Source organism: Oncorhynchus keta, chromosome 35 (genome assembly GCF_023373465.1).
Source record: "Oncorhynchus keta strain PuntledgeMale-10-30-2019 chromosome 35, Oket_V2, whole genome shotgun sequence".
In the NCBI taxonomy this organism is placed as follows: Eukaryota; Metazoa; Chordata; class Actinopteri; order Salmoniformes; family Salmonidae; genus Oncorhynchus; species Oncorhynchus keta.
In genome coordinates, this window is record NC_068455.1 from 8,898,943 (window position 1) to 8,925,761 (window position 26,819).

General features: G+C 47.5%; 1 protein-coding gene across 1 annotated transcript in view; it reads right to left on the minus strand.

Moving 5' to 3' along the window:
- Positions 1-24,646, minus strand: part of LOC118381214 (retinitis pigmentosa 1-like 1 protein) — a gene marked incomplete at its 3' end in the record, with an annotated part of 33,610 nt that extends 8,964 nt beyond the window's left edge. Inside the window, exons 1-7 of the mRNA XM_052495850.1 lie at positions 24,304-24,646; positions 5,569-5,824; positions 3,268-3,440; positions 2,901-3,129; positions 2,088-2,218; positions 1,875-2,011; positions 91-416 (exon numbers count right to left, since the gene is read on the minus strand). Of these exons, the coding sequence (XP_052351810.1) occupies positions 91-416; positions 1,875-2,011; positions 2,088-2,218; positions 2,901-3,129; positions 3,268-3,440; positions 5,569-5,805 (1,233 nt within the window). The remainder of the gene's footprint in view (positions 1-90; positions 417-1,874; positions 2,012-2,087; positions 2,219-2,900; positions 3,130-3,267; positions 3,441-5,568; positions 5,825-24,303) is intronic.
- Between the last annotated feature and the right edge of the window lie 2,173 nt (positions 24,647-26,819).

Below are 26,819 nucleotides of genomic sequence, written 5' to 3' on the forward strand. Positions count from 1 at the left end.
ACACAGCAGTTTACTGAACAAATACAAATATATATTACAAAACTAGAGTAATATAAAACAACAAAAGCAAAAAGGCATGTTAAAGTGAACCTGTAGGAAGCAGGGCGGGGCTTCCCTGAGGGGACAGCAGTCATTGGTCAGAGAGTCAGAGGGAGACTTCTTAATCTCCGTGGACCACTGGAGCCTCTCGTCGTTATGGAGACGAAACCGCACCCTCATCTCCACAGACAGGCTGCCGTCTTTGTTCACCAGTACCCGTTTCTCGATGTCATCGTTAAGCACCGCCTCCTTGCCACCTTGGCTGCTGAGGCCATTAGGGTAGGACTTGTCAGAGGACAGAGAGAAGCGGGTGGAGAGGTTGGAAGAGTCTGAGAGAGGATGGATGATGGTCTTCTTAGTCTCCAGACCAAAGTTCACTAGAGAGAGAGAGACAGAGAGAGAGAGAGAGAGAGAGAGAGAGAGAGAGAGAGAGAGAGAGAGAGAGAGAGAGAGAGAGAGAGAGAGAGAGAGAGAGAGAGAGAGAGAGAGAGAGAGAGAGAGAGAGAGAGAGAGAGAGAGAGAGAGAGAGAGAGAGAGAGAGAGAGAGAGAGAGAGAGAGAGAGAGAGAGAGAGAGAGAGAGAGAGACAGAGAGAGAGAGAGAGAGAGACAGAGAGAGAGAGAGAGAGAGAGAGAGAGAGAGAGAGAGAGAGAGAGAGAGAGAGAGAGAGAGAGAGAGAGAGAGCAAAACAGATTGGAAAGATTAGTCACAATGTTCACTGAATATTCAATAGCAACACACACTACCACTCACAGACACACACTACCACTCACAAACACACACTACCACTCACAGACACACACTACCACTCACAGACACACACTACCACTCACAGACACACACTACCACTCACAGACACACACTACCACTCACAGACACACACTACCACTCACAAACACACACTACCACTCACAGACACACACTACCACTCACAGACACACACTATCACTCACAGACACACACTACCACTCACAGACACACACTACCACTCACAGACACACACTACCACTCACAGACACACACTATCACTCACAGACATACACTACCACTCACAAACACACACTACCACTCACAGACACACACTACCACTCACAGACACACACTATCACTCACAGACACACACTACCACTCACAGACACACACTACCACACACAGACACACACTACCACTCACAAACACACACTACCACTCACAGACATACACTACCACTCACAGACACACACTACCACACACAGACACACACTACCACACACAGACACACACTATCACTCACAGACACACACTACCACTCACAGACACACACTACCACTCACAGACACACACTACCACTCACAGACACACACTACCACTCACAGACACACACTATCACTCACAGACACACACTACCACTCACAGACATACACTACCACTCACAGACACACACTACCACTCACAGACACACACTACCACTCACAGACACACACTACCACTCACAGACACACACTACCACTCACAGACATACACTACCACTCACAGACACACACTACCACTCACAGACACACATACCACCACAGACACACTACCACTCACAGACATACACTACCACTTACAGACACACACTACCACTCACAGACACACCACCACCACCACACAGACACACACTACCACACACAGACACACACTACCACTCACAGACACACACTATCACTCACAGACACACACTATCACTCACAGACACACACTACCACTCACAGACATACACTACCACTCACAGACACACACTACCACTCACAGACACACACTACCACTCATAGACACACACTACCACTCACAGACACACACATCATCATGACCTACCGTTCTTCTTGCTGCCGTGTCCTTCGCTGCAGACACTAGACCGTGACCGAGCTCCCTGACCATTACGAGGTGACCGGGCCCCAGTACCGGGAGACCGGGCCCCAGTACCGGGAGACCGGGCCCCATTGCCAGGTGACCTGTGTCAATCAATCAAAAAAACAATCAAAATACCACAATAGAATACAGTGTAATAGCATAGATCCGTATACTAACCGCGTCCCCAGTCCAGGTAGTTTCTCCTCAGAGTGCTTGGCTACATAGTTCAGGAGTAGAGGTCTGAAGGGCTCTCGACCTACACACACCAACACACCTGGACACGTCATCAGGCTCTGTGCACTGTCAATCTACACGCACACACACACAGGCAAACACACACACACAGGCACACACACACATTAGTGCACATACACTAACAAACCTGGATACATCAGGTGTACACCTGGACAATCTACACAACTCTAAACTTCCCCCCCCTCCAAGAAACCACACACTCCCAGTCCTACCTCCCCCCTCCCCAACACACCACACTCCCAGTCCTACCTCCCCAACATACCACACTCCCAGTCCTACCTCCCTCTCCCCAACACACCACACTCCCAGTCCTACCTCCCCAACACACCACACTCCCAGTCCTACCTCCCCCTCCCCAACACACCACACTCCCAGTCCTACCTCCCCAACACACCACACTCCCAGTCCTACCTCCCCCTCCCCAACACACCACACTCCCAGTCCTACCTCCCCAACACACCACACTCCCAGTCCTACCTCCCCAACACACCACACTCCCAGTCCTACCTCCCCAACACACCACACTCCCAGTCCTACCTCCCCCTCCCCAACACACCACACTCCCAGTCCTACCTCCCCTCCCCCCTCCCCCTCCCCTCCCTCCTTCCTCCTCCCAGATGTACCTTGCGTCCCCCTCCTCCTCCCTCCTCCCCCTCCCCCTCCCTCCTCCCAGATGTACCTTGCGTCCCCCTCCTCCTCCCTCCTCCCCCTCCCCCTCCCTCCTCCCAGATGTACCTTGCGTCCCTCCAGCGTGTATAATTTCCTGACGTGACACTGCATAATTTCCGAGATGCCCTCCAGAAACACTCGGAGGCTCCGGGCCGAGCGGCGACTCAGAATCACACTCCTCCTCACTGCAGGGTCGCTGTTCCTGACCAATAGGATGCGTCGCTGCCGTGTTGGGGTGTGGCTTGGAGCACTGGGAGGAGGAGGGTCTTCTGCTGGTCGCTGTGGCACTCTTCGACTGTACACACACCATGAACACACACACTATACATATACTGTACTATACACATGTTAAGCATCATACACAGATGCCATAGACATACACACATCATATTTACAGTATTATATACACATAGACATTCATTCAAACACTCACCTGTTGTGGTGCCAGAGGGCGGGACGTTTGCCAGCCAGCTCTATGTTGATTGGTTTAGCCTGCCGTCTGTCAGAGCAGAGGTAGCACCCACCGTCCTCCAGCTGCTCTAGATGTTTAATACTGTGGATTCCTCTGGGAGTGGTGACCGTACGTACTCCAAACGGCAGGGGCACCTACACACACACACACACGCACGCACGCACGCACACGCGCACGCACACACACACACACACGCACGCACGCACGCACGCACACACACACACACACACGCACACGCACACACACACACAAAATGTTAAAATATCAGATACACCAATACAGAGATATATGTTCATTTATATGACCACCATACAATAACTTGGCTATATACAATAACATGGCTAAATACAATGACATGGCTAAATACAATGACATGGCTAAATACAATGACATGGCTATATACAATGACATGGCTAAATACAATAACATGACTAAATACAATAACATGGCTATATACAATAACATGGCTATATACAATAACATGGCTAAATACAATGACATGGCTATATACAATAACATGGCTAAATACAATAACATGGCTATATACAATAACATGGCTAAATACAATGACATGGCTATATACAATAACATGGCTATATACAATAACATGGCTAAATACAATAACATGGCTATATACAATAACATGGCTAAATACAATAACATGGCTATATACAATAACATGGCTATATACAATAACATGACTATATACAATAACATGGCTAAATACAATGACATGGCTATATACAATAACATGGCTATATACAATAACATGGCTATATACAATAACATGGCTAAATACAATAACATGGCTATATACAATAACATGGCTATATACAATAACATGGCTAAATACAATAACATGGCTATATACAATAACATGGCTAAATACAATAACATGGCTATATACAATAACATGGCTAAATACAATAACATGGCTATATACAATAACATGGCTAAATACAATAACATGGCTATATACAATAACATAACTATATACAATGACGTGGCTCTATATGATAACATGGCTCTATACAATAACATGACTATATACAATAACATGGCTCTATATGATAACATAACTATATACAATAACATGACTATATACAATAACATGACTATATACAATAACATGACTATATACAATAACATGACTATATACAATAACATGGCTATATACAATAACATGGCTATATACAATGACATGGCTATATACAATAACATGACTATATACAATAACATGGCTATATACAATGACATGGCTATATACAATAACATGACTATATACAATAACATGGCTAAATACAATAACATGGCTATATACAATAACATGGCTAAATACAATAACATGGCTATATACAATAACATGACTATATACAATAACATGGCTATATACAATGACATGACTATATACAATAACATGACTATATACAATGACATGGCTATATACAATGACATGGCTATATACAATAACATGACTATATACAATAACATGGCTATATACAATGACATGGCTATATACAATGACATGACTATATACAATAACATAGCTATATACAATGACATGGCTATATACAATAACATGACTATATACAATAACATGACTATATACAATAACATGACTATATACAATAACATGACTCTATATAATAACATGAGTATATAGACATGGTACCAGTACTGAGTGGATGCACGGGGTAGTGTGTGTGTGTGTACTGTGTGTGTGTGTGTACTGTGTGTGTGTGTACTGTGTGTATGTGTGTACTGTGTGTGTGTGCGCTGTGTGTGTGTACTGTGTGTGTGTGTACTGTGTGTGTGTGTGTGTGTACTGTGTGTGTGTGTACTGTGTCTATGTGTGTACTGTGTGTGTGTGTACTGTGTGTGTGTGTGTGTGTGTGTGTGTGTGTGTACTGTGTGTGTGTGTACTGTGTGTGTGTACTGTGTGTGTGTACTGTGTGTGTGTACTGTGTGTACTGTGTGTGTGTACTCTGTGTGTGTGTACTGTGTGTGTGTGTACTGTGTGTGTGTACTGTGTGTGTGTAAACTGTGTGTGTGTACTGTGTGTGTGTGTACTGTGTGTGTGTACTGTGTGTGTGTGTGTGTGTGCTGTGTGTGTGTGTACTGTGTGTGTGTACTGTGTGTGTGTGTACTGTGTGTGTGTGTACTGTGTGTGTGTGTGTGTACTGTGTGTGTGTGTGTGTACTGTGTGTGTGTACTGTGTGTGTGTACTGTGTGTGTGTGTGTGTGTACTGTGTGTGTTCTGACCTTCTGCGACAGGTCGTCCAGTAGTGCGTCAAAGCATTTGAAGCTGCGTTTGTGGACGGCCATCCTCACTCCCGCAAACTTAGTGTCGCCGCTCTTGTAGAAGGTGATTCTCTTAGTCGGTGGTGCAGCGATCAAATGGGAGAGGCGAGAGGCGGAGGGTGTGTGTACGGGGAGAGAGGAGACATCTTTAGACTGGGGTCCATGGGGGTCCCACAAACCTGCTGGAGCCGACTGCATGCTGCTCTCTCACATACACCTAGAGAAAACACACACACACACACACACACACACACACACACACACACACACACACACACACACACACACACACACACACACACACACACACACACTGTTAATACATACACACACACACACACACACACACACACACACACACACACACTGTTAACACATAACACACACACACACACACACACACACACACACACACACACACACACACACACACACACACACACACACACACACACACACACTGTTAATACATAACACACACACACACACACACACACACACACACACACACACACACACACACACACACACACACACACACACACACACACACACACACACACTGTTAATACATAACACACACACACACACACACACACACACACACACACACACACACACACACACACACACACACACACACACACACACACACACACACACACACACACACACTGGTAACAGAGTGTGTGTGTGTGTGTAACAGTGTGTGAAATGTTTGTGTGTGCTGGTCATGTGTGTTAACACATAACACACACATAACACACACAGACCACCATAGTCCCCTGTGCCCAAGAACACTAAGGTAACGTGTCTAAATGACTATCGCGCCGTAGCACTCTCATATGTAGCCATGAAATGCTTTGAAAGGCTGGTCATGGCTCACATCAACTCCATCAGAAACACTGGACCAACTACAATTTGCATTAATTACCGCCCCAATAGATCCACGGATGACACAATCTCTTTTGCACTCCACACTTTCCCACCTGGACAGAAGGAACACCTATGTGAGAATGATGTTCATTGACTACAACTCAGCGTTCAACACCATAGTGCCCTCAAAGCTCATCACTAAGCTAAGGACCCTGGGACTAAACACTTCCCTTTGATACTGGATCCTGGACTTTTACTAACGGGCCGCCCCCTGGTGGTGAGGGTAGGTAACAACATGTCTGCCACGCTGACCCTCAAATCGGGGGGGGGCTCAGGGGTGCGTGCTCAGTCCCCTCCTGTTCTCCCTGTCCACTTCCTGTCCCACGACTCAGTGCCGCGCACGACTCCCAACAACATCATTAAGTTTGCTGACGAGACGGCGGATGTAGGCCTGATCACAGACGACGATGTTCAGCGGTCTTGCTGCCGTTGAGGGTGAGGTTGTTGTCCTGGCAACATACTGCCAGGTCTCTGACCTCCTCCCTATAGGCCGTCTCATCGTCATCAGAAATTAAAAACCGGAATAACCATATCCTCCAATTAGATAAACTGGACCCAGCTGGCACAGAGCAGGACCCAGCTGGACCCAGCAGGACCCAGCTGGCACAGAGCAGGACCCAGCTGGACCCAGCAGGACCCAGCTGGCACAGAGCAGGACCCAGCTGGACCCAGCAGGACCCAGCTGGCACAGAGCAGGACCCAGCTGGACCCAGCAGGACCCAGCTGGCACAGAGCAGGACCCAGCTGGACCCAGCTGGACCCAGCTGGCACAGAGCAGGACCCAGCTGGACCCAGCAGGACCCGGCTGGCACAGAGCAGGACCCAGCTGGTACAGAGCAGGACCCAGCAGAACCCAGCTGGCACAGAGCAGGACCCAGCTGGCACAGAGCAGGACCCAGCAGGACCCAGCTGGCACAGAGCAGGACCCAGCTGGCACAGAACAGGACCCAGCTGGCACAGAGCAGGACCGTGTCAGCTGCTTGGCTTTTCTTTTTGGCAGATATACAACCTACAGTCATATTCTAAGCTATTTTATACCCGTGACTGTGACTGGGTTATTCAGGCACCAGATGATTGTTCATGTGTTGATGTATTATGCTATGATATTATGAGCCTATGTACAGTATTACAACTACAGAGACTGGCCAATAGTTTAACTCTTTCTAACTTATTGATCCTTCATACAGTATTGTGGAACATTAAAACTACAGAGACTGGCCAATAGTTGAACTCTTTCTAGCTTATTGATCCTTCATACAGTATTGTGGAACATTAGAACTACAGAGACTGGCCAATAGTTTAACTCTTTCTAGCTTATTGATCCTTCATACAGTATTGTGGAACATTAGAACTACAGAGACTGGCCAATAGTTGAACTCTTTCTAACTTATTGATCCTTCATACAGTATTGTGGAACATTAGAACTACAGAGACTGGCCAATAGTTGAACTCTTTCTAGCTTATTGATCCTTCATACAGTATTGTGGAACATTAGAACTACAGAGACTGGTCAATAGTTGAACTCTTTCTAGCTTATTGATCCTTCATACAGTATTGTGGAACATTAGAACTACAGAGACTGGCCAATAGTTCAACTCTTTCTAACTTATTGATCCTTCATACAGTATTGTGGAACATTAGAACTACAGAGACTGGCCAATAGTTCAACTCTTTCTAACTTATTGATCCTTCATACAGTATTGTGGAACATTAGAACTACAGAGACTGGTCAATAGTTGAACTCTTTCTAGCTTATTGATCCTTCATACAGTATTGTGGAACATTAGAACTACAGAGACTGGTCAATAGTTCAACTCTTTCTAACTTATTGATCCTTCATACAGTATTGTGGAACATTAGAACTACAGAGACTGGCCAATAGTTGAACTCTTTCTAGCTTATTGATCCTTCATACAGTATTGTGGAACATTAGAACTACAGAGACTGGCCAATAGTTTAACTCTTTCTAGCTTATTGATCCTTCATACAGTATTGTGGAACATTAGAACTACAGAGACTGGCCAATAGTTCAACTCTTTCTAACTTATTGATCCTTCATACAGTATTGTGGAACATTAGAACTACAGAGACTGGTCAATAGTTGAACTCTTTCTAGCTTATTGATCCTTCATACAGTATTGTGGAACATTAGAACTACAGAGACTGGCCAATAGTTGAACTCTTTCTAGCTTATTGATCCTTCATACAGTATTGTGGAACATTAGAACTACAGAGACTGGCCAATAGTTTAACTCTTTCTAGCTTATTGATCCTTCATACAGTATTGTGGAACATTAGAACTACAGAGACTGGCCAATAGTTGAACTCTTTCTAGCTTATTGATCCTTCATACAGTATTGTGGAACATTAGAACTACAGAGACTGGCCAATAGTTTAACTCTTTCTAACTTATTGCTGCATCATGATAGTACCAAACAGTATTTTTGATGGTCACAGAATCCTAGAATCAGATAACACATGAAAGGACCACAGAAACACACACTGAGTATATAAACATTATGAACACCAGCTGTTTCCATGACATAGAATGACCAGGTGAATCCAGGTGAAAGCTCTGATCCCTTATTGTCACCTATTAAATCCACTTCAAATCAGTGTAGATGAAGGAGACAGGTTAAATAATAATTTTTAAGCCTTGAGACAATTCAGACATGGAATGTGTGTGTGTGTCATTCAGAGGGTGAATGGACAAGACAAAATATTGAAGTGCCTTTGAACGGGGGTTTGGTAGTAGGTAACAGGAGCTCCGGTTTGTGTCAAGAACGACAACGCTTCTGGGTTTTTCACGCGCAACAGTTTCCTGTGTGTATCAAGAATGGTCCACCACCCAAAGGACATCCAGCCAATTTGACACAACTGTGGGAAGATTGGAGTCAACATGGACCAGCATCCCTGTGGAACGCTTTCAATTCCTTGTAGAGTCCATGCCCTGATGAATTGAGGCTGTTCTGAGGGCAAAAGGGAGTGCAACTACAATATTAGGAAGGTGTTCCTAATGTTTTGTACACTATTGTATAACACTCAGACCACACACACACACACACACACACACACACACACACACACACACACACACACACACACACACACACACACACACACACACAGACGTATCCTAACTGAAGGTAACAAGGTAAAGAGGTAGGACAGTGCAGACTATGTTTAGAGTCTCTGTTGGTCTGACAATCCTATTTGGGACTTTAAACGGGTGGCACTTGTTGAGATCATCCCTGCAGCTGTACACGCTGACCAAAGGACATTACATAAGCCTGTGTCAAACACCTACACATACATTTCTACCAATTCATTCTAGTAGCCATATAACATTATAACGTATCCATAGATTTCTCGAAATTACTAAACTCAGCAACAACAACAACAACAATAACAATAATAACAACAACAACAATAACAACAACAACAATAATAATAATAACAACAACAATAACAATAACAACAACAATAACAACAATAACAACAACAATAACAACAATAAAGTCCCTTTTTCAGGATCCGGTCTTTCAAAGATAATGTGTATTAATCCAAATAACGTCACAGATCTTCATTGTAAAGGGTTTAAACACTGTTTCCCGTGCTTGTTCAATGAACCATAAACAATTAATGAACATGAACCTGTGGAACGGTCGTTACGACACTAACAGCTTACAGACGGAGTCACAGTTAGGAAAACTTAGGACACTAAAGAGGCCTTTCTACTGACTCTGAAAAACACCAAAAGAAAGATGCCCAGGGTCCCTGCTCATCTGCGTGAACGTGCCTTAGGCATGCTGCAAGGAGGCATGAGGACTGCAGATGTAGCCAGGGCAATAAATTGCAATGTCCATACTGTTAGACGCCTAAGACAGAGCTACAGGGAGACATGACGGACAGCTGATCGACCTCGCAGTGGAAAACCACATGTAACAACACCTGCACAGGATCAGTACATCCCAACATAACACCGCGGGACAGGTACAGGATGGCAACAACATCTTCCCGAGTTACAACAGGAACGCACAATCCCTCCATCAGTGCTCAGACTGACCGCAATAGGCTGAGAGAGGCTGGACTGAGGGCTTGAAGGCCTGTTGTAAGGCAGGTCCTCACCAGACATCACCGGCAACACAACGCTGCCTATGGGCACAAATCCACCGTCACTGGACCAAAAAATGCTCTTCACTGACGAGTCGCGGTTTTGTCTCACCAGAGGTGATGGTCGGATTCGCGTTTATTGTCGAAGGACTGAGCGTTAAACTGAGGCCTGTACTCTGGAGTGGAATCAATTTGGAGGTGGAGGGTCTGTTATGGTCTGGGGCGGTGTGTCACAGCATCATCGGACTGAGCTTGTTGTCATTGCAGGCAATCTCAATGCTGTGCATTACAGAGAAGACATCCTCCTCCCTCATGTGGTACCCTTCCTGCAGGCTCATTCTGACATGACCCTCCAGCATGACAATGCCACCAGCCAAACTGCTCATTCTGTGCATGATTTCCTGCAAGACAGAAGTGTCAGTGTTCTGCCATGGCCAGTGAAGAGCCCGGATCTCAATCCCATTGAGCACGTCTGGGACCTGTTGGATTGGAGGGTGAGGGCTAGGGTCATTCCCCCAAGAAATGTCCTGGAACTTGCAGGTGCCTTGGTAGAAGAGTGGGGTAACATCTCATAGCAAGAACTGCCAAATCTGGAGCAGTCCATGAGGAGGAGATGCACTGCAGTACTTAATGCAGCTGGTGGCCACACCAGATACTGTCTGCAATAGGTTGAGGGCTGACTGTCTCTTTGGATTTTGACCTCCCCTTTGTTCAGGGACACATTATTCCATTTATGTTAGTCATGTGTCAGTTTATGTCTCAGTTGTTGAATCTTGTTATGTTCATGCAAATATTTATGTTAAGTTTGCTGAAAATAAACGCAGTTGACAGTGAGAGGACGTTTCTTTTTTTGCTGAGTTTAGTTGTAATTAACTATTACAAGTTCCTATTGTAATTACCAATAATTGGAAAAGGGGCAAATATATTCAATTAATTATTAACAAACGGAAAAATATAAGCAATATTTTTTCAAACGTTTTTCCATTTATTTATTTTTTCATCCTGAATTGACTGTCTTTAATTCAAATTGACCCCAACCCTGGTAATTCCATGGCCTTTTGCAATCCTACCCCTGATTGAGACTAATGCATTGAGATTAAACGAGCTACAGGCTGGGCAGAAACAACGCCAGACAGTTGGTAGAGCAGATGGTTGAGTGGGTTGGAGCACGGTGCTGGCACCACCAGGTGGTTGAGTGGGTTGGAGCACGGTGCTGGCACCACCAGGTGGTTGAGTGGGTTGGAGCACGGTGCTGGCACCACCAGGTGGTTGAGTGGGTTGGAGCACGGTGCTGGCACCACCAGGTGGTTGAGTGGGTTGGAGCACGGTGCTGGCACCACCAGGTGGTTGAGTGGGTTGGAGCACGGTGCTGGCACCACCAGGTGGTGGAGTGGGTTGGAGCACAGTGCTGGCACCACCAGGCAGTTGAGTGGGTTGGAGCACGGTGCGGGCACCTAACTCTAACGTTAATTATAACACAAACCCTAACCCTAACCCTAAACCTAACCCATACCTCAACCCTAACCCTAACCCTAACCTTAACCCTAACCCTAACCTAACCCTTACCTCAACCCTAACCCTAACCTTAACCCTAACCTAACCCTTAATTTAAACCTAACCCTTACCTCAACCCTAACCCTAAACCTAACCCTTACCTCAACCCTAACCCTAACCTTAAAACTAACCCTAACCCTAACGTTAATTATAACACAAACCCCTAATCCTAATTGTAACCCTAATCCTTTAGCCTAAAATAGCCTTAGTCCTCTGGGGACCTGGCAAACGTTCCTTGTTTTAGTTAGCACACACACACGGACACACACACATGCACACGCGCACACGCACACACACACACACACACACACACACACACACACACACACACACACACACACACACACACACACACACACACACACACACACACACACACACACACACACACACACACACACACACACTCTCTCCACCGTCACAGACTCCACATTAATTGCTCCATGTTCAGTGACCTGACAGAACGTGACAACTACATACATGACCAGCATTGTGATGCTTAGCAGGACAGGAACAATGGACCAAGTCACACACTTATCAAGACAACACATGGTCATCCCTTGCGCCTCTGATCTGGCGGACTCACTAAACACAATGTCAACTTTTGTCTGAGTGTTGTCGTGTGCCCCTGGCTATCTGTAAATCATGTCTGAGTGTTGTCGTGTTCCCCTGGCTATCTGTAAATCATGTCTGAGTGTTGTCGTGTGCCCCTGGCTATCTGTAAATCATGTCTGAGTGTTGTCGTGTGCCCTTGGCTATCTGTAAATTATGTCTGAGTGTTGTAGGGTGCACCTGGCTATCTGTAAACAATGTCTGAGTGTTGTAGTGTTCCCCTGGCTATCTGTAAATCATGTCTGAGTGTTTTAGTGTTCCCCTGGCTATCTGTGAATAATGTCTGAGTGTTGTCGTGTGCCCCTGGCTATCTGTAAATCATGTCTGAGTGTTGTAGTGTTCTCCTGGCTATCTGTAAATCATGTCTGAGTGTTGTAGTGTTCCCCTGGCTATCTGTACATTTTGAAAACAATAAAACACACCCTGACCACCACACACCCTGACCACCACACACTCTGACCACCACACACTCTGACCACCACACACCCTGACCACCACACACCCTGACCACTACACACCCTGACCACCACACACCCTGACCACCACACACCCTGACCACCACACACCCTGACCACCACACACCCTGACCACCACACACTCTGACCACCACACACTCTGACCACCACACACCCTAACCACCACACACTCTGACCACCACACACCCTAACCACCACACACTCTGACCACCACACACCTTAACCACCACACACCCTAACCACTACACACCCTGACCACCACACACCGTGACCACCACACACACCCTGACCACCACACACCCTGACCACCACACACCGTGACCACCACACACACCCTGACCACCAGACACCCTGACCCCTACACACCCTGACCACCATAAACCTTGACCACTACACACTCTGACCCCTACACACCCTGACCACCACACACCGTGACCACCACACACACCCTGACCACCACACACCCTGACCCCTACACACCCTGACCACCACACACTGTGACCACCACACACACCCTGACCACCACACACACCCTGACCACCACACACCTTGACCACCACAAACCTTGACCACCACACACCCTGACCCCTACACACCCTGACCACCACACACCCTGACCCCTACACACCCTGACCACCACACACCTTGACCACCACAAACCTAGACCACCACACACCCTGACCACCACACACCCTGACCCCTACACACCCTGACCACCACACACCCTGACCACCACACACCTTGACCACCACAAACCTTGACCACCACACACCCTGACCACCACACACCCTGACCACTACACACTCTGACCACTACACACTCTGACCACCACACACCCTGACCCCTACACACCCTGACCCTTACACACCCTGACCACACACACCCTAACCACTACACACCCTAACCACTACACACCCTAACCACCACACACCCTGACCACCACACACCCTGACCACTACACACTCTGACCACTACACACTCTGACCACCACACACCCTGACCCCTACACACCCTGACCCTTACACACCCTGACCACCACACACCCTAACCACTACACACCCTAACCACTACACACCCTAACCACCACACACCCTGACCACCACACACCCTGACCCCTACACACCCTGACCACCACACACCCTGACCCCTACACACCCTGACCACCACACACCCTGACCACCACACACCCTGACCACCACACACCCTGACCACCACACAACCTGACCCCTACACACCCTGACCACCACACACCCGAACCCCCAACCACCACACACCTTGACCACCACACACCCTGACCACCACACACCCTAACCCCCAACCACCACACACCCTGACCACTACACACCCTAACCCCCAACCACCACACACCTTGACCACCACACACCCTAACCACCACACACCCTGACCACTACACACCCTAACCCCCAACCACCACACACCCTAACCACCACACACCCTGACCACCACACACCCTAACCCCCAACCACCACACACCCTGACCACCACACACCCTAACCACCAACCACCACACACCCTGACCACCACACACCCTAACCACCAACCACCACACACCCTGACCACCACACACCCTGACCACCACACACTCTGACCACCACACCCTGACCACCACACACTCTGACCACCACACACTCTGACCACCACACACTCTGACCACCACACACCCTAACCACCACCCACCCTGACCACCACACACCCTAACCACTACACACCCTGACCACCACCACACACCCTGACCACCACACACCCTGACCACTACACACACCCTGACCAACACACACCCTGACCACTACACACCCTAACCACTACACACCCTGACCACTACACACCCTGACCACCACACACCCTGACCACTACACACCCTGACCACTACACACCCTGACCACCACACACCCTGACCACCACACACCCTGACCACTACACACCCTGACCACTACACACCCTAACCACTACACACCCTGACCACCACACACCCTGACCACCACACACCCTGACCACTACACACCCTGACCACCACCACACACCGACCACCACCACACACCCTGACCACCACACACCCTGACCACCACACACCCTGACCACACACACCCTAACCACTACACACCCTGACCACTACACACCCTGACCACTACACACCCTGACCACTACACACCCTGACCACCACACACCCTAACCACTACACACCCTGACCACTACACACCCTGACCACTACACACCCTGACCACTACACACCCTGACCACTACACACCCTGACCACCACACACCCTGACCACTACACACCCTGACCACTACACACCCTGACCACCACACACCCTGACCACTACACACCCTGACCACTACACACCCTGACCACTACACACCCTGACCACCACACACCCTGACCACTACACACACCCTGACCAACACACACCCTGACCACTACACACCCTAACCACTACACACCCTGACCACTACACACCCTGACCACCACACACCCTGACCACTACACACCCTGACCACTACACACCCTGACCACCACACACCCTGACCACCACACACCCTGACCACTACACACCCTGACCACTACACACCCTAACCACTACACACCCTGACCACCACACACCCTGACCACCACACACCCTGACCACTACACACCCTGACCACTACACACCCTAACCACTACACACCCTGACCACTACACACCCTGACCACTACACACCCTGACCACTACACACCCTGACCACCACACACCCTAACCACTACACACCCTGACCACTATACACCCTGACCACTACACACCCTGACCACTACACACCCTGACCACTACACACCCTGACCACTACACACCCTGACCACTACACACCCTGACCACTACACACCCTGACCACCACACACCCTAACCACTACACACCCTGACCACTACACACCCTGACCACTACACACCCTGACCACCACACAAACGGACCACTACACACCCTAACACACCAGAGCCCTTAACTTCCAGACATTCTACTCACATATTCTGGAAACATGATCCAATCAGATAGAAGCAGTCTGAGGGGAATTCCTTGAATTTATTCTGTGTCTGGCTCACACACGGTGTCTGTCTACCTGTACCACTTTCGGTGTCTACCTGTACCAGTGTCTGTGTGTGAGAGTGTTTGAGCTAGCCGTGCCTACCATTAGCCACTAGTCCACACACTGACACTGTGGTTAGCGTTAGCGTTAGCCTGAAACAGGTTCAAACCCACTCCTGTAAGATGGCTGCTAGCTAATCAGACGTGGAGGGGAGGAGGGGAGAGGGGGAGGAGAGTAGGAATGAATGGGAGGAGGGGGAGAGGGGGAGGAGAGTGGGAGGGGGACAGGGTGAAGAGGAGAGGAGGGGAGAGGTGAAAGAGGAATAGGGAGGAGAGAGGGGGAGGAGAGAAGGAGGGGAGAGGGGGAGAGAGGGGGAGGAGGAATAGGGAGGAGAGAGGGGGAGGAGAGGGGGAGAGAGGGGGAGGAGAGAAGGAGGGAAGAGGGGGAGGAGGAATATGGAAGCTAAGGATAGAAAGCAAAGCCTCCTTAATCAGCTGAGATCTGACGGGGGGGAGGGGGTCGACCACACAGACAGACATGCACACACAGTTCCATACAGAACACGTTAGTTAGAGAGGGGAGTTGACTGACTAGCTCAGGGAGGCATCAGACAGAGGGAATAGACCACAGAGCCAGAGCATATGGTCATCCTACTGAAACCTGATCCACTTCCCCTGTATTCAGACTTTTGGGGCTTTTAAAGAAGGCCTTAGATCTCTATTGGCTTTCCTACCCTTCCTTCTAGACATTGATTGGTGCTTAAATTATATTGTTATATACAGTATATACAGTTGAAGTCGGATGTTTTACAAACAGCTTCAGCCAAATACATTTAAACTCAGTTTTTCACAATTCTTTACATTTAAACCAAGTAAAAATTCCCTGTTTTAGGTCAGTTAGGATCACCACTTTATTTTAAGAATGTGAAATGTCAGAATAATGTAGAGAGAATTATTTATTTTAGCTTTAATTTCTTTCATCACATTCCCAGTGGGTTAGAAGTTTATATACACTCAATTAGTATTTGGTAGCAATTGCCTTTAAATGGTTTAACTTGGGTCAAACTTTTCGGGTAGCCTTCCACAAGCTTTCCGCAATAAGTTGGGTGAATTTTGGCCCAATCCTCCCGACAGAGCTGGTGTAACTGAGTCAGGTTTCTATAGGATTGAGGTCAGGGCTTTGTGATGGCCACTCCAATACCTTGACTTTGTTGTCCTAAAGCCATTTTGCCACAACTTTGGAAGTATGCTTGGGGTCATTGTCCATTTGGAAGACCCATTTGCGACCAAGCTTTAACTTCATGACTGATGTCTTGAGATGATGCTTTAATATATCCACATAATTTTTCCTCATGATGCCATCTATTTTGTGAAGTGCACTAGTCCCTCCTGCAGCAATGCACCCCCACAACATGATTCTGCCACCCCCGTGCTTCACGGTTGGGATGGTGTTCTTCGGCTTGCAGTGGCATCTTCCTTGCTGAGTGGCCTTTCAGATTATGTCGATATAGGACTCATATTACTGTTGATATAGATACTTTTGTACATGTTTCCTCCAGCATCTTCACAAGATCCTTTACTGTTGTTCTGGGATTGATTTGCACTTTTCGCACCAAAGTACATTCATCTCTAGGAGACAGAACACATCTCCTTCCTGACTGGTATGACAGTTGTGTGGTCCCATGGTGTTTATTCTTGCGTACTATTGTTGTACAGATGAACGTGGTACATTTAGGCATTTAGAAATTGCTCCCAAGGACAAACCAGACTTGTGGTCTACAATTTTATGCTGAGGTCTTGGCTGATTTCTTTTGATTTTTCCATGATGTCAAGCAAAGAGGCACGGAGCTTGAAGGTAGGCCTTGAAATTATTTTATTTTATTTTTTATTTCACCTTTATTTAACCAGGTAGGCTAGTTGAGAACAAGTTCTCATTTGCAACTGCGACCTGGCCAAAATAAAGCATAGCAGTGTGAACAGACAACACAGAGTTACACATGGAGTAAACAATTAACAAGTCAATAACACAGTAGAAAAAAATGGGCAGTCTATATACAATGTGTGCAAGAGGCATGAGGAGGTAGGCGAATAATACAATTTTGCAGATTAACACTGGAGTGATAAATGATCAGATGGTCATGTACAGGTAGAGATATTGGTGTGCAAAAGAGCAGAAAAGTAAATAAATAAAAAACAGTATAAAAACAGTATGGAAATGAGGTAGGTGAAAATGGGTGGGCTATTTACCGATAGACTATGTACAGCTGCAGCGATCGGTTAGCTGCTCGGATAGCTGATGTTTGAAGTTGGTGAGGGAGATAAAAGTCTCCAACTTCAGCGATTTTTGCAGTTCGTTCCAGTCACAGGCAGCAGAGTACTGGAACGAAAGGCGGCCAAATGAGGTGTTGGCTTTAGGGATGATCAGTGAGATACACCTGCTGGAGCGCGTGCTACGGATGGGTGTTGCCATCGTGACCAGTGAACTGAGATAAGGCGGAGCTTTACCTAGCATGGACTTGTAGATGACCTAGAGCCAGTGGGTCTGGCGACGAATATGTAGTGAGGGCCAGCCGACTAGAGCATACAAGTCGCAGTGGTGGGTGGTATAAGGTGCTTTAGTGACAAAACGGATGGCACTGTGATAGACTGCATCCAGTTTGCTGAGTAGAGTGTTGGAAGCCATTTTGTAGATGACATCGCCGAAGTCGAGGATCGGTAGGATAGTCAGTTTTACTAGGGTAAGCTTGGCGGCGTGAGTGAAGGAGGCTTTGTTGCGGAATAGAAAGCCGACTCTTGATTTGATTTTCGATTGGAGATGTTTGATGTGAGTCTGGAAGGAGAGTTTGCAGTCTAGCCAGACACCTAGGTACTTATAGATGTCCACATATTCAAGGTCGGAACCATCCAGGGTGGTGATGTTAGTCGGGCATGCGGGTGCAGGCAGCGATCGGTTGAAAAGCATGCATTTGGTTTTACTCGCGTTTAAGAGCAGTTGGAGGCCAAGGAAGGAGTGCTGTATGGCATTGAAGCTTGTTTGGAGGTTAGATAGCACAGTGTCCAATGACGGGCCAAAAGTATATAGAATGGTGTCGTCTGCGTAGAGGTGGATCAGGGAATCGCCCGCAGCAAGAGCAACATCATTGATATATACAGAGAAAAGAGTCGGCCCGAGAATTGAACCCTGTGGCACCCCCATAGAGACTGCCAGAGGACCGGACAGCATGCCCTCCGATTTGACACACTGAACTCTGTCTGCAAAGTAATTGGTGAACCAGGCAAGGCAGTCATCCGAAAAACCGAGGCTATTGAGTCTGCCGATAAGAATATGGTGATTGACAGAGTCGAAAGCCTTGGCGAGGTCGATGAAGACGGCTGCACAGTACTGTCTTTTATCGATGGCAGTTATGATATCGTTTTATTACCTTGAGTGTGGCTGAGGTGCACCCGTGACCGGCTCGGAAACCAGATTGCACAGCAGAGAAGGTACGGTGGGATTCGAGATGGTCAGTGACCTGTTTGTTGACTTGGCTTTCGAAGACCTTAGATAGGCAGGGCAGGATGGATATAGGTCTATAACAGTTTGGGTCCAGGGTGTCTCCCCCTTTGAAGAGGGGGATGACTGTGGCAGCTTTCCAATCCTTGGGGATCTCAGACGATATGAAAGAGAGGTTGAACAGGCTGGTAATAGGGGTTGCGACAATGGCGGCAGATAGTTTCAGAAATAGAGGGTCCAGATTGTCAAGCCCAGCTGATTTGTACGGGTCCAGGTTTTGCAGCTCTTTCAGAACATCTGCTATCTGGATTTGGGTAAAGGAGAACCTGGAGAGGCTTGGGCGAGGAGCTGCGGGGGGGGCAGAGCTGTTGGCCGAGGTTGGAGTAGCCAGATTGAAGTTTTCGATAATCATGGATTTATCGGTGGAGACCGTGTTACCTAGCCTCAGTGCAGTGGGCAGCTGGGAGGAGGTGCTCTTGTTCTCCATGGACTTCACAGTGTCCCAGAACTGTTTGGAGTTGGAGCTACAGGATGCAAACTTCTGCCTGAAGAAGCTGGCCTTAGCTTTCCTGACTGACTGCGTGTGTTGGTTCCTGACTTCCCTGAACAGTTGCATATCACGGGGGCTATTCGATGCTATTGCAGTCCGCCACAGGATGTTTTTGTGCTGGTCGAGGGCAGTCAGGTCTGGAGTGAACCAAGGGCTGTATCTGTTCTTGGTTCTGCATTTTTGAACGGAGCATGCTTATCTAAAATGGTGAGGAAGTTACTCTTAAAGAATGACCAGGCATCCTCAACTGACGGGATGAGGTCAATGTCCTTCCAGGATACCCGGGCCAGGTCGATTAGAAAGGCCTGCTCACAGAAGTGTTTTAGGGAGCGTTTGACAGTGATGAGGGGTGGTCGTTTGACTGCGGCTCCGTGGCGGATACAGGCAATGAGGCAGTGGTCGCTGAGATCCTGGTTGAAGACAGCGGAGGTGTATTTGGAGGGCCAGTTGGTCAGGATGACGTCTATGAGGGTGCCCTTGTTTACAGAGTTAGGGTTGTACCTGGTGGGTTCCTTGATGATTTGAGTGAGATTGAGGGCATCTAGCTTAGATTGTAGGACTGCCGGGGTGTTAAGCATATCCCAGTTTAGGTCACCTAACAGAACAAACTCTGAAGCTAGATGGGGGTCGATCAATTCACAAATGGTGTCCAGGGCACAGCTGGGAGCTGAGGGTGGTCGGTAGCAGGCGGCAACAGTGAGAGACTTATTTCTGGAGAGAGTAATTTTCAAAATTAGTAGTTCAAACTGTTTGGGTATGGACCTGGAAAGTATGACATTACTTTGCAGGCTATCTCTGCAGTAGACTGCGACTCCGCCCCCTTTGGCAGTTCTATCTATCCACAGGTTAGCCTATCAGACCCTTCTATATCCATGACATCATTTTTCTGAATTTTCCAAGCTGTTTAAAGGCACAGTCAACTTAGTGTATGTAAACTTCTGACCCACTGGAATTGTGATACAGTGAATTATAAGTGAAATAATCTGTCTGTAAACAATTTGGGGAAAAATTACCTGTGTCATGCACAAAGTAGATGTCCTAACCGACTTGCCCAAACTATAGTTTGTTCACAAGAAATTTGTGGAGTGGTTGAAAAACAAGTTTTAATGACTCCAACCTACGTGTATGTAAACTTCCTACTTCAACTGTATACAGTCATATATATATATTTTTTTTTCAATTGTTTATCTTTTATTTATGCACTTCGAGATTAATCTTGTACAATGAAAAGCACTTTACAAATGTAATAAATTATTATTACTAAATTAGATTGTGCCAAAATTGGATGAATGTGTCACCTGTTTGCTTTTATGAAGTCCAACCTCAGTTGAAATCCACACACTGTGATCTAGGACACCACTATAAGCAGTAATGAGTGAGAATCTACAGCTCATCAGTGAAGCAGCAAAATACAACTCACTTTTCTGAACCACTTTTTTTTTTACACAAGTGTTGTGGTATGGGTTCAGGGGTTAGGGGTCAGGGGTCAGGGATCAGGATAGGGATGTTCAACCCTCCTCGTGAGAGGGAATCTCAATTAAATACTACTCACCTCCTTCTCCAAAACCCATTGGAAGAGAAAGACAGAGGTCCTTCCCCTCTGACCTTCTCCTCCAATGGGTTTTGAGAAGGCAGCAAGGAGAGAGGAGAGAGGACACGAGGAACATGCAACTAAGATTCCCCATGGAGAGCTAACATTCTGTTCCCGTCCTAATCTAACGCACCTGAATCAGGAAATTGATTAGTTGAATCGGGTATGTTAGAGCAAGGCTGGAACAAAAGCATGCACACCCAGAAGCGCTTCAAGAGCAGGCTTGGCCACCCCTGTGTCAGAGCAGAGGGTAGGACTCACAGTTCACAGTGGCTGCCAGCTGAAAGGCTCCCTGGTTAGGGATTAGCTAATCCCCCCCTCGTCCTCCCCTTCACACACAAAGAGCACCGTTAGAGAATGACATCTTACTTACATTTTACCAAACAGAGCATTTGAGTCAGAACATAAGGTACTTTATGAGCTTAGATATAAAAGTGTCAGACATCAGAAGCCTAGGAGGTGAGACTGTCTGTTGGATACCAGAGGAAGTCTCTCTCTCTCTCTGTCTCTTTCTCTCTCTATCTCTCTCTCTGTCTCTGTCTCTTTCTCTCTCTATCTCTCTGTCTCTTTCTCTCTCTCTGTCTCTTTCTCTCTCTCTATCTCTCTGTCTCTTTCTCTCTCTATCTCTCTGTCTCTTTCTATCTCTCTGTCTCTCTATCTCTCTGTCTCTTTCTCTCTCTATCTCTCTGTCTCTTTCTCTCTCTATCTCTCTGTCTATTTGTCTCTTTCTATCTCTCTGTCTGTCTGTCTGTCTGTCTGTCTGTCTGTCTGTCTCTGTCTGTCTGTCTGTCTGTCTGTCTGTCTGTCTGTCTGTCTGTCTGTCTGTCTGTCTGTCTGTCTGTCTGTCTGTCTGTCTGTCTGTCTGTCTGTCTGTCACACCTCTCTGGTTATTACTGAAGGAGAGGCAACCAGAGAGCCCTCTGCTGGTAAGAGAGGTTGATGCTCTCTCTCAGAGCTAGAGAGCCCTCTGCTGGTAAGAGAGGTCGATGCTTTCTCTCAGAGCCAGAGAGAAAACGCCTCCTGTGTGGGTTTTATTCAGATCCGCCTTGGCAATTTTGAGGACACCAGCTCCACTATCTGTGAAACTGGAGTGTGTGTGTGTGTGTGTGTGTGTGTGTGTGTGTGTGTGTGTGTGTGTGTGTGTGTGTGTGTGTGTGTGTGTGTGTGTGTGTGTGTGTGTGTGTGTGTGTGTGTGTGTGTGTGTGGTGTGGTGTGTGTGTGGTGTGGTGTGTGTGCGTGCATGTGTGTGTTTGCGTGTGCGTGCGTGTGTGTGTGGGCTGGGCCCCTTGAGTATGACAGCCTGTCAACTTCCTGTGACGACAAGACCTAGACAGGAAGTGTTTCTCCTGGGAGTTCAAATGCATAACTCTGGCTGCACCTCAACCATAATTCACCCCCTTCCTGTCTCCTCCCTCCTCCTCTCCTCTCCTCCCTCTCTCCTCTCCTCTCCTCTCCTATCCTCCCTCCCTCCTCTCCTCTCCTCTCCTCTCTGACCCTCATCCCTTCCTAAGCAGCTGTGACTCATCTGAACAAACATCCTAATCCACCTCACCACTGGAGCTATAGGCCTAATACACACACACACACACACACACACACAACTCCCCAGGTCAGTTACCACAAACAGATGACAGCCAGTCACACACAGGTCAGTTACCAGAAACAGATGATTCACAGTCAACACACACAGTTACAGAAACAGACATTCACAGTCAACACACACACAGAAACAGATGATTCAGCCACAACTCCCCAGGTCAGTTACCAGAAACAGATGATTCAGCCAGTCAACTCCTCAGGTCAGTTACCAGAAACAGATGATTCAGCCAGTCAACTCCTCAGGTCAGTTACCAGAAACAGATGATTCAGCCAGTCAACTCCCCAGGTCAGTTACCAGAAACAGATGATTCAGCCAGTCAACTCCTCAGGTCAGTTACCAGAAACAGATGATTCAGCCAGTCAACTCCCCAGGTCAGTTACCAGAAACAGATGATTCAGCCAGTCAACTCCCCAGGTCAGTTACCAGAAACAGATGATTCAGCCAGTCAACTCCCCAGGTCAATTACCAGAAACAGATGATTCAGCCAGTCAACTCCCCAGGTCAGTTACCAGAAACAGATGATTCAGCCAGTCAACTCCTCAGGTCAGTTACCAGAAACAGATGATTCAGCCAGTCAACTCCCCAGAAACATATGATTCAGCCAGTCAAATCCTCACTGCAGGATGTAGGGCTTTTATCAACTAAGTGTCTTCTACAGGTATATGTGTCTTACATTCTACTCTAGTCGGTTGATTACCTCCACACCCCTCTGCCTCACAGGAAGAAGCTGCGTCTTAGACGTAATCCATAGATACGGAACGATAAACTCCAGTTCAGATACGGAACGATAAACTCCAGTTCAGATACGGAACGATAAACTCCAGTTCAGATACGGAACGGTAAACTCCAGTTCAGATACGGAACGGTAAACTCCATTTCAGATACGGAACGGTAAACTCCAGTTCAGATACGCAACACTAAACTCCAGGTGTGCCTCTTCTATCTGTGCACGAGGGAGTATTAGTCCCATGTCCCAGTCTGAACAACACGCATCCGTTCTCTTCCTCCGTTACTGACCCCCGAAAATAACGGCAGGTGCATTGTTGTCCTCCTCGCGCTGTTGCTCACTCTATTTAACTAATTATGATCCCCAGGACACGACAGTGCAGGAGAGAAGGAGGGGTGGGATTCATAAGAGGATTAGAACGCCTGAGCCATCTGTGTTCAGGGGGAATTAACCACTACTGTACCGTACACACAATCAAGCAGACAGACAGAGACAGGAACACACACACACACACACACACACACACACACACACTGTTATGCAGGTGAATGAGGACCCAAAAGCGACTTGGCGAAAACAGAGTCTTTATTCCAGTAAAGGATATAAGCAATACTCCTGGACAATCAGAGCAGAAAACAAAACATAAAAAACTTTAATCCACTCGTAGTGACGAGGACAGACTGGAGACACATTAACTGTAGGTTGCCTCGGGAAGGCACGACCACACTCAGACACCTGCTCAAACGCAGCATCTGAAGGAGACAAGATGATAGGGCGAGACAAAGACACAGCACAAACTTCAAAGGATCCGACAAGGACAGACGGAAAACAAGGGGAGAAATAGGGACTCTAATCAGAGGACAGAATAGGGGAAGTGTGAAAAGACTAAATGAGTGAGTTAGGAGAATGAGGAACAGCTGGGAGCAGGAACGGAACATAGAGAGGAGAGAGAGAGGGAGGGGGAGAGAGAGGGATAGAAAAGGGAACGAACCTAATAAGACCAGCAGGGGAAACGAACAGAAGGGAAAGCATAATGACAAGACAATATAAGACAAAACATGACAGTACCCCCACTCACCGAGCGCCTCCTGGCGCACTGAGGAGGAACACTGGCCACGGAGAAATCATAGATCACAAACGGTCCAGCAAAAAGAACCCAACTCCTCTCCTCAGGCCCGTAATTGTGAAGAAGAGGGAATCCTACTACTCTAAAAAAAAATGAGACACGGGTAGAGAACTGTAAGCTTTAGAGCAAACAGGACCAAACAGGCCAGGAGAGTAACAACTAGGGACAGACAAAAAGGCTAAGACCAGGAACATCCAGAAAATCGGTGGCATTGGACAGACTGAGACACAGCAAGTGCAGGAGCAGGACCAGGAAGATGCGGTGGCAGGGAACAGATTTGAGACACAGCAAGGGCAGGAAAGATGCGGTGGCTGGGGACAGACTGAGACCCAGCAAGACCAGGAGCAGAAGCAGAAAAAAAATTACCAGACTTATTCTGCGCGCAGTCCGAACAAGCAGCCATAAACCCTTTGTAGGCCACCAGACAGAGCGTCAACGCCGGGGTGGCCAGCTAACTTGGCAGAGTGCGCCCACTGAAGAACAGCCAGTCTAGAGACAGGAACGAAAAGAAGGTTTAGGACAGCGCGTGGCACACTGTGAGTGCTGGTACCTTTTCAATTCCACAGACAGCCCATTCCCCATGAAGAATCCCCTTCGGTAGAAGCCACAGAAGAACTAAAGAGCGGGATAAAGCATGATGTTTTAGGGGCAATAAGAAATTGAACTGAAACGGCGAAAAACAACGCCCAACGAGCATGACGCGCATTCAACGTCCTGGCAAACGGATTTACTCAAGGTTCCTTTGGTCAGTCCAAACAACAAAAGGAACACTGCCCCCTCCAACCACTGTCGCCATTCGCCTAGGGCTAAACGGATGGCGAGCAGTTTTAACATTTACATTCCGACGGCGACAGGCGATTTGAGAAAAATAGCAAGGGTGGACCCCATCGTCAGTCTCAGAGCGCTGGGACAGAATGGCTCCCACGCCCAAAACCTCGACAATGAACTGTTTAGTGACGTCAGGTGCAACAGCGGTGGCTTCTTGAGGAGATCAGAACAACAATCATACGACCGGTGAGGAGGAAGGGAGTTGGTTCTGGACCGACTGAAGCGTCGCAGATCATGATTTTCCTCCGGCACTCCTTCAAATCACCAGGTTCCTCCTGTGAAGAGGGAGCAGAAGAAACAGGAGGGATAGCAGACATTAAACACTTCACATGACAAGAAACATTCCAGGAAAGGATAGAATTACTAGACCAATCAAAAGAAGGATTATGACTCACTAGCCAGGGATGACCCAAAACAACAGGTGTAAAAGGTGAACAAAAAATCAAAAAAGAAATGGTCTCACTATGGTTACCAGATACTGTGAGGGTTAAAGGTAGTGTTTCACATAATATACTGGGGGAGGACTACCATC